Raw genomic sequence first — 15,849 nt, 5'->3', positions numbered from 1 at the left:
TTGCCTCGTACTACAATTTTTTTTTCTACCATAGCGAATTTAGATTTTTTTTTTCTAAAATCTGAAAATAAAACCTCTTTAAAGTTCAGCTTTCAAAACACTACATTTCATGACTTGCATATTTCTGAAATCTTTTTTTTTTATTGCTCTGGAAAATGTTTTATTTCTTAGCACCGGGGGGTAAAAGGGGCTCTTTGAATAGAAAAGGTTGCTGATCCCTGCCCTAGATGGTCAGGTGATTGCAAAATTAGGAAAAGGACAAACCATGACTGTGATGTGACGTATGAAAGTTCAAGAAGTGATTTGTTCTCTCCCGGCGCCCTAACACACACACAAAAAAATGCCCCCTTCATCTCAATAAACATCAGAAATAATCATGATAATTTGTACCACTGGATTGATTTTGTTTGTTGTTGTTCTCGTCTTGGTTTGCAGGAGAGACGTCTTCACATGTATGTTGTGTACTGTCAGAACAAGCCCAAGTCGGAGCATATCGTCTCAGAGTATATCGAGACCTACTTTGAGGTGAGAATTGGCTGCCTTTTCTACTGAAAACTGAAGGACAGTTGAATCCATTTGTAGTGGATGTTTTATCTCAGCAGCAGTATACTGTCCCATCCTAACGTTTGGTGTGCCCTGGTGTCTCTGCTATGTTTTAGTACATTTAATACGTGGTGGTGTCAATCCCTTTTGACTTCACTTAATTTTTCAGAATCTAAGCCACTTAAGTCAGAGGTTATTGGCTATCAGATGTCCTGTTTTGAGATGCGCTGACATGTTGACGACTTTTTTTTTTTCTTCTTCCAGGAGCTTCGTCTGCAGCTGGGACAAAGGCTGCAGCTCAATGACCTGCTCATCAAACCTGTCCAGAGGATCATGAAGTACCAGCTTCTGCTCAAGGTGACAAAGGAGGCATTGCTTTGCTGCTGACCACACACCAGCAAGCCCAAACACACGCACTGGGCAGAAATACACACAGCTGGGGCATGTGGGCTTATGTAAACATCATGTGCTTAAAAACATCAAGACACACACTGAGCATATTGTCTGTCAGGCTGCTTTCCACTAACAGAGGAAGAGGCCAATTACAGAATGAGTCTCCTTCCCTGCCAGAGGATTTAAACAATAGCGTGTAAACGTCTTTGAGAGTGATCGTTACATTCTGGCCAGTTGTATAAAACCTACTTTTAAACTTTGCTTTTTAGCGCTCTAATGAATGACTGAATGAACGAAAAAAAAAAAAAAAAAAACATAAATAGACCGCCAGATGTCCTCACCTCACTCTGGGCAATAAACCTGGAATGCTCCGGTGACCATGCTGTGTTTATTTCTACAGGACTTTTTCAAATATTACACCAAAGCTGGGATGAACACCGAAGAGCTGGAGGTAGGTGTCCCGATGGGAACTTTTGTGGCTTCAAGATACCTGTCAAAGTGAGCGTCCATGAAAACGATTCTCATTTTTGTCTGGCAAACAGAAAGCAGTGGAAGTGATGTGCTTGGTGCCAAAACGTTGCGATGACATGATGAATGTGGGCAGATTACAAGGTTTCGAGGTACGTCCTCACAGCAGCTTTTCATCTGCCCCAAGGTGAAAGAAAACCGCCACACTTCCTCTGTTTTTTAATGTTTGTGCACCAGGGGAAGATCACAGCGCAGGGCAAGCTGCTTCAGCAGGACACCTTCACCGTCACAGAGCAGGACAGTGGCTTTCTGTCTCGAGCCAGGGAGAGACGAGTCTTCCTGTTTGAGCAGCTGGTCATCTTCAGCGAGCCAATTGACAGGAAAAAAGGCTTCTCCATCCCTGGGTACATCTTTAAAAACAGCATCAAGGTGCGTGCTTTTTTTTATTTTTTTTATTTTAGCTTCCATGAAGGCCCACAGGATTTGAAAAAACAATCTGAATACCCAGAATTAAGAAAGCACAACACCCACCCAAGTTGCGAGTTACACAACAGATTTGTATCACACTAATTCTTCCCTAAATTAGCATGTTATGTAACTCCCCGTTGTGAGCTCTCCAGAGAATCACACGAGTTATTTAACAAGCTGTTTCAGCAGGATGTTATCTTCCCAGGTGTTAGTCAGATGTGTTGTTCTGCAGGTTAGCTGCCTGGGGGTGGAGCCCAGCGTGGAGGGCGATGATGCGCGTTTTGTACTGACCTCGCGAAACCCGGACGGGAGTGTGGTGCGGTACCAACTGCAGGGCTCCTCTGCCGAGATCTGCAGAGCGTGGGTCAGCGATGTGGTTCAGATACTGGAAAGCCAGCGCAACTTCCTTAATGGTACGACCCGACGATGTTTTAAGGACTGTGGATCTCTGAATTTCATTAATTATGTTCTTCTTTTCACTTAGCTTGTCATCAGCCTGTGTGCAAAAGCTACATCTGTTTTTGTTTATTATATAGATAAAATGACAAAACATACATTGTATAAAAAAACACATAACCTATTTTTCCACTTTGACATAAAAACACCTAAATCTTGTTTTAGATAAGTGAAGATTTACAAATTATTTCTATTTGTTAAGTATACACACACATATATATATATATATATATATATATATATATATATATATATATATATATATATATATATATATACATACATACATACATACATACATATATATATATATATACATATATATATATATATATATATATATATATATATATATGTATGTATATATGGATAGATAGATAGATATAGATATATAGTTATGTAGATAGCATTTTTTTTTAATTAGAAGAGTCCACACAGTAAAGTTTTTACAATGTATAAAAGCCCAGAGCATGATGTCAGTTCTGTGTACATTAACAACATTTGAGTTAAACAGAAGAACACCATCGAAAGGCCTTTTAAGACACACCTCAAACACTCCACTTCCATGTGTGAAAACTTATAAAAATCCTGAGAAATCAGAAAGTACCAGCAATAGAATCACGGACCTTCAGTCTGGTTCATCACAATTTACAGATGCCCACGTTCATCTGTTCAAACACTGATACACAAATATCAATACCGTGGGAATCTCCGGTGATCCCTCTGTTATCCCTCTGTTCATGGCTTTGTGTCCCAGAGATTACGTAAGTGCCTGGGCAACATTTGCCACTTAGAGACATCATACAGTTTAAAAGAGATGTAACTTAAAATAATGAACTCAACGGTGATATGTTTACTGTACTTAATATTTCTCAAAATCTGCTGACGAATGAGCAAATATGATAGAAAATATAGGTGCCCAAAAAGAGAACTTTGTGGCACACCCTAGGCAAGAAGAGTGCACAAATACTGGAAATGATAAGTAGTTACAGAAAAGAACAATTTGCAATAATATGAATATTTAGCTAATTCTTAGTCAAAAGACTCAATCACTCTTAAATCAGAGGGGCTTCTGGCTGATTATTTTTGGAATAATACAAATTTGAACCCATCAGACTGAAAGAAAAGCTTTTTCCTGCACCTATGTTTGACATAAATAGTTTGACTAAAAAATATCAGAATTTTGGTATCTTTTTCATTTGCATGATCAGAACTTACCTTGCGTTGCAAATGCAGTGACAAACATTTCTTTGACTGGGAACTTTAGAAATGTTCCTGAGCCTGGTGGGGAGTAATATCCACTTCACAATCATAACTGTTTTTATTGCAAAGCCTTTTGCAGGACAGTCTCTGTATAAACACAACACTCATTAAACACATTTCAATTGTAGTTATTTACTTTAAGCGCACTTCTTTTTTTTCTTTTTTTTTTTTTGCAAAATGTATTTAGATGTATTTTATTATCGTAAAAAAGCTATAGGAGTTTATAGACTTTTTTATAACTTTTGCAAAGTTATGTAAATATATAGTGCTAATGATTTATAGATTATGTTTTTAGTCATTGTCACTTTATGGACAGGATTACTAAACACTTGTTAAACGGTTCATAAACACACTAGAATTGTTTATTTTATAGGCAACACTAACATTGATGAGTCTCTGTGTGTGGATTTGGACCTATAAATAGTCGATTACTATGTGCCATAACATTCCAGTACCAAACAGGACACAAACAAGACAATGGCAGATAAATAACTTTATTGGGCTTCTTAACACACTTGCAAAAATTTGTCAAACCAGCCTCCACTCTCTTTTTCTTTCAGCCTTACAATCACCAATTGAGTATCAGCGACGAGAGAGTAAGTCCAACAGCCTGGGCCGCACCATGAGGCCTCCGCTGTCTGCAGCGAGCGCCCTGCGGCCCCACTCGTCTGCCTCCATCGACCGCCACAAGCTGCCCTCCCTCCACTCTCACAACACATCTCTGCCAGCGCTCTACCTGCCGAGCCAAGGGCCGAGTGAGACATTCTCAGTGAGGGGTGTAGGTATCTGTAACCCCCCCCAGTGGATAACACCACTTCTGCTACCCCTACCGGAAACTGCTTTTCAAGCTTTTGTGGCTGTAGAACCTAAATATAGCAATAATAATAATAAAAAACCTACAATTTGTGCCTGCCCTTCAGTAGTGAGTAAATCACCTTTTCTTACCTACGTCTGCAGGCCATTGTAGTCCAGCCATGCCCTGCTGACTCCCACACTGCGTCACCATCACACGTCCGACTGGGTCTCTCTGATCAGCCAAACTGTCCAGCTGTATCAAATGGGCTGTACACCCCGGCCACACAGGGCGCGCAGGTAGCGTATATGCAATTATTTCGCATGTTATTTTTACCGCTGTGCCGTCGAGTAAAACAAGCAGGATGACAAAGCAAGCAGCAAGCTGCAGGCCGCAGAAAACAAGCCACCGGGGAGCCAATTTACAGACCCTTTTGCCACATGTAACGGCAAATCTAATTTACAGCTTAATGCTAATTAAACTGCAACTTTTTATAAAGACACACATTATCTGAGGGAATTTGTTGCTTAGTAAGAAGAGCTACATCTCCCCCTGTTGGAAGAAAGGGGCTTCAACCAACTCTACTGTAGATGATCTTTGAGAAAACTGATGGACTACTAAACAAAAAAAAAATCCTACATAAAAGTAATAATAATTATATAATTTTGAACAACTGCTGGCAATTAAGTGCAGCATCCTGTAAATTTGTTATCATCAAGATAACGTCCCTCTGTCATCGCTGGGCTTTTGTCTGCAGAGGGTTGACAGATTGCGTGACGTTAAACAAACAGGAAGTAGGCCTGGGCCAGACTGGGGAGGCAGAAAGATGACAATCAAACACACATAATTGTTTCCCAGACTGATGATGAATCTACAGGAATCTACAGCGCTCTGGAACATATTTATAACCTTGAGCTTTCCTACATTTTTGTCACATTAAAACCGCAAAGCTTGATGTATTTTATTGGAAATGTATGTGTTAGACCAAAAAGGCAGTGCCTAATTGTTGAGTGCAAGGAAAAGGACACATAGTTCTCATTTCTCTTAGGAAAGGGGAATCTCTAAAATGTAGTTTGCATCTGTGTTAGCTTTTCACATTTAAAAACTGAATTTTCAGTCCATTCCTCTTTGCAAAAAAAGCACAAGTTCACTCCTAGAGCTGAGGAGGAGTGTTGGTTCTCACCAAAACAAAGCATTTTGTATGTAATAGTTCAGTTTTGGTTTGACCAGAGCACCATTTTCCACGCGTTTGTCACAAACTACAAGCAGGACTTCCTAGTTTTCATTTTAAAAACAGCATTGATGTTTCCCCTTATTCGTAAAGACGTGACTAATAGCTGTACCTCCATCAGACTCTCCCAACTGAGCTGCAGATATCTGCAGCTCCTCCAGAGTTCCCATAGGCCTCTTGGCTGCTTTTTCCATTAATCCTATTTTTTCCTAGCCTGTAAATTAAGGTGGATGACACCGTCTTGATATTTCTGGAGTCGCACTATTATCTTTCCTTTTTCAGACTATGAACAGAAAAGGGCTCTATGAGAAGTTCAAAGCTTAAAATGATGTTTTGTAGCCAGATCCTGCTCTAAACTTCTTAACAGCTTTATCTCTGACCTGTCCATTGTGGCCCTGGGTGTTTATGACACAGTTTGCTCTCCAGTGTTCTCAGAAAAACCCATGAGGCCTTCACAGAACAGCTATATTTATACTGAGATTAAATTAGCCATGGTTGGACTCTATTATCAGTTGCAATAAATCTTAAATCGTAAAAGAAAGAAGTATGAGAACTTTTGCAAAGTGCCTTTCATATGTTGAGGACATCTTCTCACATGCCCCTGGTTTTAACAGTTTCCATTACATGCATGAACGAGGAGGGATGTGAAGATCTATTGTAAATACAGTCAATGTTTTCTCTGTTGCATTGTGGGTCCATTAGTGTTGATTAGTGCTGTGACCAGTGTCCTCTTCTCCCCCAGCAGAGAGCAGGAGAGGGCTTCCGCAGAGGTTCAGCGTCTGATGTTGTGAACCAGGCTGCGGTGTCAGGCCCCTCGGCCGGGCGACGCCCCAGCAACCTAGCCCAGCTAGCCGAAGACGACCTTTGAACTCTCCTAAGTCAGGAGCACAGCAGCTACTGCTCCAGCTGTGAAGACACCACTTGTGCACTGCGTGTTTATGCGAGTCTGAGTCCGCACCTGTGGTGTATGTTTTCTGTGGGACTCTGGAGGAACCTGAAATATGGAGGAATCGTGGGCTGAAAAAAAAAAAATATATAAACTGCTTGGCTCCCTTTTAGAGAGCCACTTAAAAGGGAGGTGATGTGGCCTTGATCACCTCCAGCGAACACCAAAAGCACCCAGCGGGATGCTGCTGGGCTCAGAATTTTAAAACACTCCGTGATATGACAATTTCTGCTTTCTACCTTCTTGTTTTTGAAGAGTTTGTATTCCTCTCTTTGAAAGGGATGGAGCGAAATCTTGGATGATTCCATTCCTAATTGGGGCAATCACTGGAGCTGAGCGTGTGCCTGGATGTTTGTTTGTGAAATGATTCGTGGAAGTGTTGGTGTGCATGAGAGCGGGCAAGGAGCGGCTCTTCTTGTTCCCTCTGGTAAATTTCTTTAAGTTTTGTTCTTATGCCCTGCAATGAAGACAAACACAGTTATATTCAAATGTTTGTTTGTTATTCTGGGTTTTTTTTACTCCCCCATTTGACACCTGAGTTTGCTGTTTATGTTGACAAGAACGGGAAAGGCAGAACATTTGATGTGGGCATCACAAGGACTTTATTCGCTCAAATTTCCTTTAAAAGTGAAGAACTTTCTTTGTTGCCACAGTGTTGAGGGGCACCATGTGTGCTCTGATATTCTGTTTGACCAGCCTTTGATCTGGACAAGAAGGCAAGAGGGAGCCCCCCAGAGGTTCTCTGTGGGTATGACGTCACCTCATATTTCTTTTTCACTCTTTAGTCAACTCCAGAGGAGCTGAAAATGCATCCAAAGAGACTCGCCCAAAGTGCTGCATGCAACATCCCCTATAGGTCACTGATTGCCACAATGCCCAAGTCACACGTTTCTTTTGTGATCCTTGAAAACGGATCGATTTCAACTGACATAAGTGATATTATTGTTGCCATGTCACGGCCCTGTGGAGTTCTATAACTTTGGCCTTCATGGATCATATACTGTACATACCATCAGGCAAACATACATCCTCACTGATCTTTGATGGAGAAAGTAGGGCACAGGTATGCCGAGAACTCTGACGAATCCAACTGGTTGTTTGCATGATTCTTCCTCCTAAAAAAGTGCCAACAACAGCTGCAGCTCAGCACTCAGATGTGTCATGCCCTTACTGGAGGGTTCAGCTTGTCATTGCTCTCTTAAAAAAACAAAAAAAAAAAAACAATCAAAGATATGACTGTTAGGGTTTCAAAAAGCAGCTTTTCCATTTGTGGCCACCAGAGGGCGTCAAAAGACTTTTTGGGTTAGATCATACAGCTGCACCAAAGATCAAAAGGCCTCCCATTTCAGAGCTAATATTTTAAAACAAAGATTCTGGGAAACATTATTAAAAAAAGTGAACTAAAGAAACAACCAAAAAATCAATTACTTAGTAAAAACTGAAAGGTAGGACATTTGTTGATTTCAACTCAAGCGTATTTTACTGAGTTCTCATTTAAATGGCTGATCAAGCAGTTTTGCATGAAGCACACACAAAGGAATACCTCTACAGAGAACCAGAAGTAACGGATGTAACACAGAAAGAAGGCTGGTTAATGTCATATTTGAGCAACAAGAAAGAGTTGTATCATATAAAATAAAAAAGTGTCTTTTTGAAACTGAACACAGTGGTTTTTTTTATGTATATGTGTCTTCTCTCTACAGTGTCTCCAACAAACAAAGAAACAGAAAGTAATAAAGATTTTGTTTTGCAACAAATTTACTATTTTCTGCTTCATGAAGTTAAAAAAAATTTGGCATATTTTAACAACTTGACCCCGTGATTTTACCCAGACCACTTCTTGTTGCCATTTCCACTTTGAGGTAAAATATAGGGCTGTTCATGGATTCAGCTTTCACCGATGCTGAATCCATAAACTGAAGAGCGTATGGGGAACGTTTCAGACATAAATCATCCTTCAATGCCACCTAGCCTCTAATAAACACCGTTAGAAGTGCTGCTTGGCATTGCTCGACCACCCCTACATGCCAAATCAAGACCATCAGACACGCGTGCCACACGGCTTTTAAAAAATATGATCTGCTGGGGTTGACTTAGTAACTCTGATTTTGACTGCCTATAGTTTTGATCTTTTCTAAAAATCCACTGTTGGCAAATCAACAAAACATTTCAACATAATAAACGCTCTCATACTTGCCCTGAGAAAATACATATAGTTATATTCAATAAATTAGAATATTACTGAAAACCTTTGACTAAGTGAAATACATTATATAGATTGGACACAAACAGAAGTTTTCAACTCTTTATTTCTGTTAATTATAATTATTTTTCTCTTTCAACTAATAAAAAACAAAACATTCAAGATTAGGATAAAAAAAACAATAAAAGCAATAAAAAAAAACAAGGAAGACAGAAATGTGGGTTTCATGAAAACTATGTTTAATACCAGTTTAAACGTTCTTATTTTCTAACGGTACTTTTAATTTGACAGCCGAATACGACTCTTTGTATATTCCTGTCAGGGTGTTTTTCCATTGTATTGCACATATACATCTGAGTATCCTGGCCATTCAGATTAATAATGTGTAGCACACAAATACTGCGAGAATTCAATTTAATCTTGCAGTGAAGGTTTATATTTAAGATTATGGCAGCAGAAACGTACGAAAGTAAGGAAAGAAAAAAAGCCTCCTAAAAACTCTGTAAGACAGACTTAAAGCTCAAAGAGCTATTGTTAAAAAGAAATTTAATATATTAGAAAAATTTTGATAATTTGAATGAAATAAAAAATATAAATAACTCCAAACTTTTGCATTGAGGACCCAAAGCCCCATTGTTGGGTACTTAAATTAATTATTAAATATGTACATATTTCATAATTTGTAATCAAAGCTGAAAATAGATATATTACATCAACAATTGTATGCGTGGTTTTTAAGTGAAAAGTAAGATTTCCTGCTTTAGAATCACAATAAAACTGACTTGTTCAGCCATTGAAGCTGAAAATAAATTTACATTATTATTACAATATTAAACTAGATAATAAGGTATGAGTGTAACAAACCTTAAATACATTACTTTGATGGAGAGTTCTGTGTTCACTGGTATTTGTACTGACAGCAGATGAAACGAGAGAGAGCTCTGGCAAGGAATACAATCCAACATTCTGCAGTCATATCATTAAATGGCAGCGGTTATATTCTGAGACAGAATTAAAATCCTTTCTAACTCAAAGAACGTTTGTAACATTTTCATGTGTGCAATGATTAATGCAGATATTATAAGTTGACATCCCATGATGAGAGTGTTACTATTACCGCTTCAATGTTTAAACCCATCCACTCTGTAGTTTGCAGTGTTACCTTTCAAATCCATTAATAAAATCAGATATTCAGATTTGCATTAGCATCAAGTGCAGCTGGTTTTAATCTTGAAAGTTGCAGTAATGCTGATATACAGCTGCTGTGTGTCTCTGCTCCACTCCAAAGGGGAGTAAAGTCAGAGACAGATCTGTCTCTGCAAAATTCAGTAAAGTTTGTAACGTCTTTCCATAAAGTCTGTAGTAACTCAACATAAATTGTAAAACGTCATCACTGTGACAGAACCAAGAGTTGAGGTTTTATTGCTGGAGATTACAGCTTTTGTTTTCGCAACTGGAACTCTTTTCCACAAAGTTTGGAAAGACAGTGGTTGACTTTTACGGCAAAACTGCTTTGAAATGTCTCAGTAATGACGCCGTGGTGGTCTGGCTGCACTGTTTTTGATCCCATCCTGGACTCAACCACTGCAGAGGGCGGAAATCTGCATCCCCACATCTCACCGTCACTCCTGCAGGAGGAGGTGCAGTTCAGAGTCAGGGGACATTATCTGCGTAAAATGCCCTGGTTTTGGACATCAAAGTGAAAACCAGCACAAGAAACGGATAAGTAGTTAAGATGTTTCCAGGAAAATAGTTTCTGTGGAGAAAATGTTCCAGAACCCACAGCGACAAACATCTTAACTTTAAAAAAATTATGAATGTCAAGGAGTATAAACTGAGAGATGACTGAAACTAATTCCTGTGAATATTCAACCAATTATTAATGTTTTGCACTCTTTCAAAAGAAAATTTCAGACATTATTCAGGGCAGATTTAAAACGTACAACCTCAGCAGGGTATTTTTCAGGAGTAGATGGTTATCAGACTTGGCCCTGGTCGTTCTGCAGCGGAAACTCACCTTAACTCTGATTGCACGGAAGTTAAACTGATCGTAGCATTAAAGCAGAAACGTTGCTTTGTAATTCCCCGGCCTCCACTGTGAGGCCTCGGACAAAGACAAAGCACTTCGCTTGTTTTAGCTTCCCACCAGTTGAAACAAAGGGAAGAAACCCCTGGATGAGCAGACATCTGGTTGGCTGGCCCTCAGAATAAAGCCTCATTCTGGGCAGTAAAAGCGAAGCCCATCGTAACACGGCTGTGATATATGGAGGTCTTGGGTGGGAGGAGAAAAAGGGGGGGGGGGGGGAGTATTAACTTTCACAAGGGTGCAAAATCAAAGGGAGTTCCTGTCACCACAGAGGGGTCTCGACAACAGGGGTCCCATTCACAGGGAATTCCTCTCCACTGCCCCTGTGATGCAGCTGTTGACTCAATCCTCTCTATTGAGAAAAAGAAAACACTCATTAAAAAGCCACATGACTGTGAACTTGATTGCAGCGGGTGGCACAAACGCCCCCCCCCCCCCCTACCCCTCCATCAATGGGATGAGTATTTACTTTGAGGTGTGAAAATCTTTGAACAGCCCCTACCATGTTAGGTCTTTTATTAAGGGTTTCTTCCTTCACGCCAGCATCACAATGGATAGCAGTTGTATTCTAAGAGCAATCAAATTACCATATAAACAAAACGGCAGATCTTTCAGGACGGGTGCGTACCGAGAAAGTTAAGCTCTACAAAAACCAGAAATGATAAAATAAGAAAACTAAGAAATTGTTTCCATGACAGTGTTTATTAAAATTTACATCTTGCCAAAAGCCAAATAAAATTGTTCAGAGTATTTACACACCATTTACAGACAATTTTCACGTTTAAAAGGTTTAATCTGCAGGATATTTTTTCTTCTTCTTCTTCTTGAGAGCAGATTAATCAGTAGACGAAAAGAGTTTACATTTCCAAACACATCCTGGGCTTCAGTTGAGCAAATCTGGAATGAAAATTTAAATATCACCAGCAACATTTGTGCAATTTCCCCCCAAAATATTTTCAGGGATTATTGCAGTTTTTTTTTTTACTAAGGCATACATTTATATTCAACTTAAATTTTCTGAGCACATATTAAGGTAGAACCCTGTCAGTTTTTTTTATCATCAGCTCTAGAACAAAGTCAAATATTTACACAACAGTCTAAAAAAATAAGACTTTCACACCCGTTGAAGTTTAAATGAGATTCACTGTAATGAATTACAAAATCTCTTAAATCCTCCACGTTGAACGACCACAACGTCACTGCAAAGGTTTTATTCAAGGGTCAGAAACGATCAAGACGGTAATCAATGTGTTTTCTGGTGAGTCCGGGTGAATCTAAAAGCAGGAGAGGGTTCTGACAGGGAAGAATAAGATTCAGGGAGGGCTTACCCTGTAGTGCAAATCTATGGCAGTAAGTGGGTTCCTCACAGTCTTGTTTCGTCTTGCTTTATTTCAGCTCTGTGAATCAGATCACTCTCTTTTAATACTGGCGAGCATTGGGTCTGTGCTCTGAGAGGGCTGCCCTGACCGGCCCTTCCTGCTCTGGTGGGTTTTCACGTGTTTGGAGAGGTGGTCGCTCCTCATGAAGCGCTTGCCACACTGTTGACACCCGAACCTCTTCTCCCCGGTGTGCGTGCGGAGGTGCCGCTGCAGCTCGTCGGAGCGGGTGAAGCTCTTGCCGCAGAAGAGCCAGTTGCAGATGAAGGGCCTCTCCCCGGCGTGCCAGCGCAGGTGCGCCTTCAGGTGGGACGTCTTCTTGTACACTTTGCCGCACTCTGGGATGTGGCAGATGTGCAGTCTCTTCTTGCCGAACTCCAGCCCCGCGCCGTTGCTCTGGCAGTTCGGGCATTTGCATCGCCGGCAGCGACGCGTGGAGCTCAGCAGACCCTTGGAGGTGCCCTGGAGGAGAGCGGCTATCTGCGGCTGGTGACCCAAAACCAGCTGCCTGCCCAGGGAGAAGGGGTGGTTGGCCGGAGCGGTGTTGTTCGGGGGGAGGCTCCACCACTGCTGCCCGTCCTCCACATGGCCGCCCGACAGGTGATGCCTGGCGGAGGAGTTCTGCAGAAAGCTGGGGAAGTTTTGTCCCACGCTGTTGTGTTGGGGATAATAAGGGCTGCTGGACTGCGGCTGGGAGGAAAGCACCTTAACAGGGGACAGTTCAAAGGAGTAGGACGCGGGTTCAGCTGGAGGGGTTAGAGGCAGCTCGTGGTGATGATGATGATGAGGATGGTGGTGGTGGTGGTGGTGATGATGAGGGTGACCCAGGCCGGACTGCATGTGCCCGGGAAACTGCACCTTGGGCACCGTTAAGGTCATCTGGTGCGTGCTGAGGGCCGTGCTGGGGTTCATGTCGTTGCTCCAGAGCTGAAACATTCCAGACGTGGAGCTGACGGTGCCCTCGTAGGGAAACTGGGACCCGTCCGAGCCCATGGTGCCGCCCACCTGCCAGGCCTGGCTGCAGGTGGTGGCCAGGAAGGAGAGGGCGTTGGGCGCTCCCTCCGGAGAGGAGCTGGGCGTCCGGTCCTGTGAGGTTGACACACAAACACAGCAATGACCTATTAGTACAAATTATGTTCAGTTTTGTAGTTTATGTGTTCTAGGGATACATTTAAGAAATTGTAAAATTGTATTGTAAAAGATTCAAACTGAAACCCAAAGTTAAAAGTAACACGTTGGCACATCATTTTTGTTGTTTTCCAACATCTTCTTTTATACTAAGACTTAATGTTGCTTTTATATCCACAGCATACAAACAAGTACATATTTGTTTTAATATATAAAAATTGTATTTTGTTATCAGACTTTTTTTAAAATATTAATATATTTAAAAAAATATGTTATATTCTATTTTTAAAAAAACTGTTTTTGCAAGGTTGCAGAAAAGCCAAAAACGTGACAAATCCAGATGCTGTGCGTCAGAGCTGAACTACTAAACAGAAATTAAACATAAGCAGAAATCAAGATTAAAAAAACAAAAAAAAAACAAAAAAAAACAAAGTTAAGCAAACCTGCAAAAAGGTGTGTAGAAAGTTGTCAGTCCTCTGTATCGTGAGCGCAGCCATCTGTCCTTCCGCTGCTTTTCCCCGCCTGCAGCACAAACTGCTCCGAGGACGCACGAAATCCGAAACTACAGCCGGAGATGCGGCAAAATGCGCGCATCCAGGATCTTAAAGGACTCCCGACACTTTAGGTGAGCGCTAATCTGGATAAATCCCGTTTCATTCAAAAAAAAAAAAAAAAAGCTCCGCAGCCCCACCGGGGAAATGTTGTTTTGGTTTGCAGACAGTTTAGATCAGTTGATAGCTGAAGTTATCAACAGAGGTGCGCTCTGTAAAAATCCAGCGCGAACATCTCAAAGACGCCCGAGCAGCATCTTGTCTTTATAGAGAGAAAAGATCCTCTCAACGGGGTCTCCAGTATGATGCAGGCGAGCCCGTCAATAGAGCGGGGATGAGAGGGTGGGAGGAGGAGGGAGGGAGGGGGGTCTTAGGTGAAGGGGTGGGCTACACGTAATTTCACTCAATTTCAACCAAATGCTGACCCCGAGAATTGACTCCTCCTCCAATTGTTCTGACAAAAAAAGACTTAAAAAATCTCACTGAATATTCACACACTCAGTATTTATCTTCTTCACTGGACACCTTGGGTCTAGTCTCTTCTTAAAAAAGAAGAAGAAGAAGAAAGTAGCCCACACATTTTTTACCTCACTGTAAAAAATTTTTTTTATAGTGTGCTAAATATTACCCACTAAATTAATCATATTTCAATCCAGCGTTGTGGTTTGTAAATGGGAGGTTCGTTAATTATTCAAACTCTCACAAGATTAAGTAGTACCAGCCTAGATATTTTGATTTTAATTCAGATGATGATCCGGTCAACTGAGTGTCCAGCAGAAAATGGTGCTCAGCAGGCTCGACTTAGTAAAAGTCGAGGATTGTGAGAAAACAGTTGCACTTGATCAAATGTCTGTTTTGGGGGGGACATTTGTTTGTATCTAGCTTTAGCTAGCTTAGCGACAATGCTTATGCATAAATCAAATTTGCTAGTAAATTCAGCTTTTTAATTTGAGACAGCTGTTGCTAACACTTGCTAGCAAGTTGAGCTTCATAACCCTGAAGCATGGCAGCTTGTTAAGTTAAAAAGTCTATTACTATTTAACTGAAGTTCTTGCTGTTTATTTCTTTTTATTATTTATTCCTGTGAAAGGGTAGTTTTCCTTTCCTCCAGCGCCTCATGCATGCTCAGCATGAGGGATTGCTGCAAAGCCATTGGCAATGCAGAGTACTGTCCACTGTGGATTGACGCTCTTTTAGGAGGAGTGAATGCTGCTTGTCAAGATTCAATGCAATCTGCTGGGTTTCCTTACACAGAAAACATTTTGATCGATCTGTATGATTTGATTGAACTTCACTGTGTAAAGTGCCTTGAGATGCCATGTGTTGTGAATTGGTGCTATATAAACATGGGAGTATAAATCAGGTTAGCAAAATGATCATTAAAATAAGCTGATTTAATTTAAGATATCAATGTAACAAATTTATTTAAGTTTCTTTTAGCTGTTAAAATTGAATAAGTTCAATATGAGGGCCATATTAGTTGGCCCTTGAAAATATCTTTTGTACCTTTGTATAATCTCTAAAATTAAAATTAAGTTGACAACAATAAACAACAATGTAGCTATTTGAAAATGTATTGTAAAAGATTTCTAAAATGTTTCTACTTGGAAGAGAAATATAAAACACCAAAGAAAGGCAAAATATATACCATGAGACTTTTGTAAATGAAACTTATGTTTGAAGTCAGTTATGTAAAACAACATGGAAGTAAAAACATAGAAAGCCATATGTGGGATGCAAAAGTTTCAACCACAACTTCACCTATTTCTAAGTTACATGCAGGTAAGAAGTTTATTAGGAGACAAGCACGTTTTGGCATGCGGCCTTCATCTGGATCATAAGTTAGTCAAAATACGTGTTATATTTTATCGTAACTAAAATCAGAATGAGGTTTTGCAAAAAATATGTTGTAGCCAGTAAAAGAGACTTGAAGCTTGTGATTTA

The 15,849-nt window shown here is 40.5% G+C and overlaps 2 protein-coding genes across 3 annotated transcripts in view; one reads left to right on the top strand and one right to left on the bottom strand.

Annotated features, from left to right (window-relative positions):
- Nucleotides 1-8,223, top strand: part of arhgef25a (Rho guanine nucleotide exchange factor (GEF) 25a) — a 65,904-nt gene extending 57,681 nt beyond the window's left edge. Inside the window, exons 9-17 of one of the 2 annotated variants that reach the window (XM_012866550.3) lie at nt 436-525; nt 808-900; nt 1,337-1,387; nt 1,479-1,556; nt 1,642-1,833; nt 2,105-2,285; nt 4,152-4,369; nt 4,549-4,683; nt 6,361-8,223. In XM_012866550.3, the coding sequence (XP_012722004.2) occupies nt 436-525; nt 808-900; nt 1,337-1,387; nt 1,479-1,556; nt 1,642-1,833; nt 2,105-2,285; nt 4,152-4,369; nt 4,549-4,683; nt 6,361-6,483 (1,161 nt within the window). In that variant the 3' untranslated portion in view covers nt 6,484-8,223. Of the gene's footprint in view, nt 1-435; nt 526-807; nt 901-1,336; nt 1,388-1,478; nt 1,557-1,641; nt 1,834-2,104; nt 2,286-4,151; nt 4,370-4,548; nt 4,684-6,357 lie in introns of both variants that reach the window. The other variant, XM_012866549.3, reaches the window with a different exon arrangement.
- A 3,310-nt stretch (nt 8,224-11,533) lies between these two features.
- On the bottom strand, nt 11,534-14,219 carry sp5l (Sp5 transcription factor-like). The gene is made up of 2 exons (XM_012866494.3): nt 13,798-14,219; nt 11,534-13,312 (listed from the first exon to the last, which is right to left on the bottom strand). The coding sequence occupies exons 1-2, from the start codon at nt 13,849-13,851 to the stop codon at nt 12,260-12,262; spliced, it is 1,107 nt and encodes a 368-aa protein (XP_012721948.1). The 5' UTR covers nt 13,852-14,219; the 3' UTR covers nt 11,534-12,259.
- Nucleotides 14,220-15,849: the final 1,630 nt, after the last annotated feature.

Source organism: Fundulus heteroclitus, chromosome 1 (genome assembly GCF_011125445.2).
Source record: "Fundulus heteroclitus isolate FHET01 chromosome 1, MU-UCD_Fhet_4.1, whole genome shotgun sequence".
Lineage (NCBI taxonomy): Eukaryota > Metazoa > Chordata > Actinopteri > Cyprinodontiformes > Fundulidae > Fundulus > Fundulus heteroclitus.
Note: the sequence above shows the minus strand (reverse complement) of the source record. Positions and strands in the feature narration are given on the sequence as shown.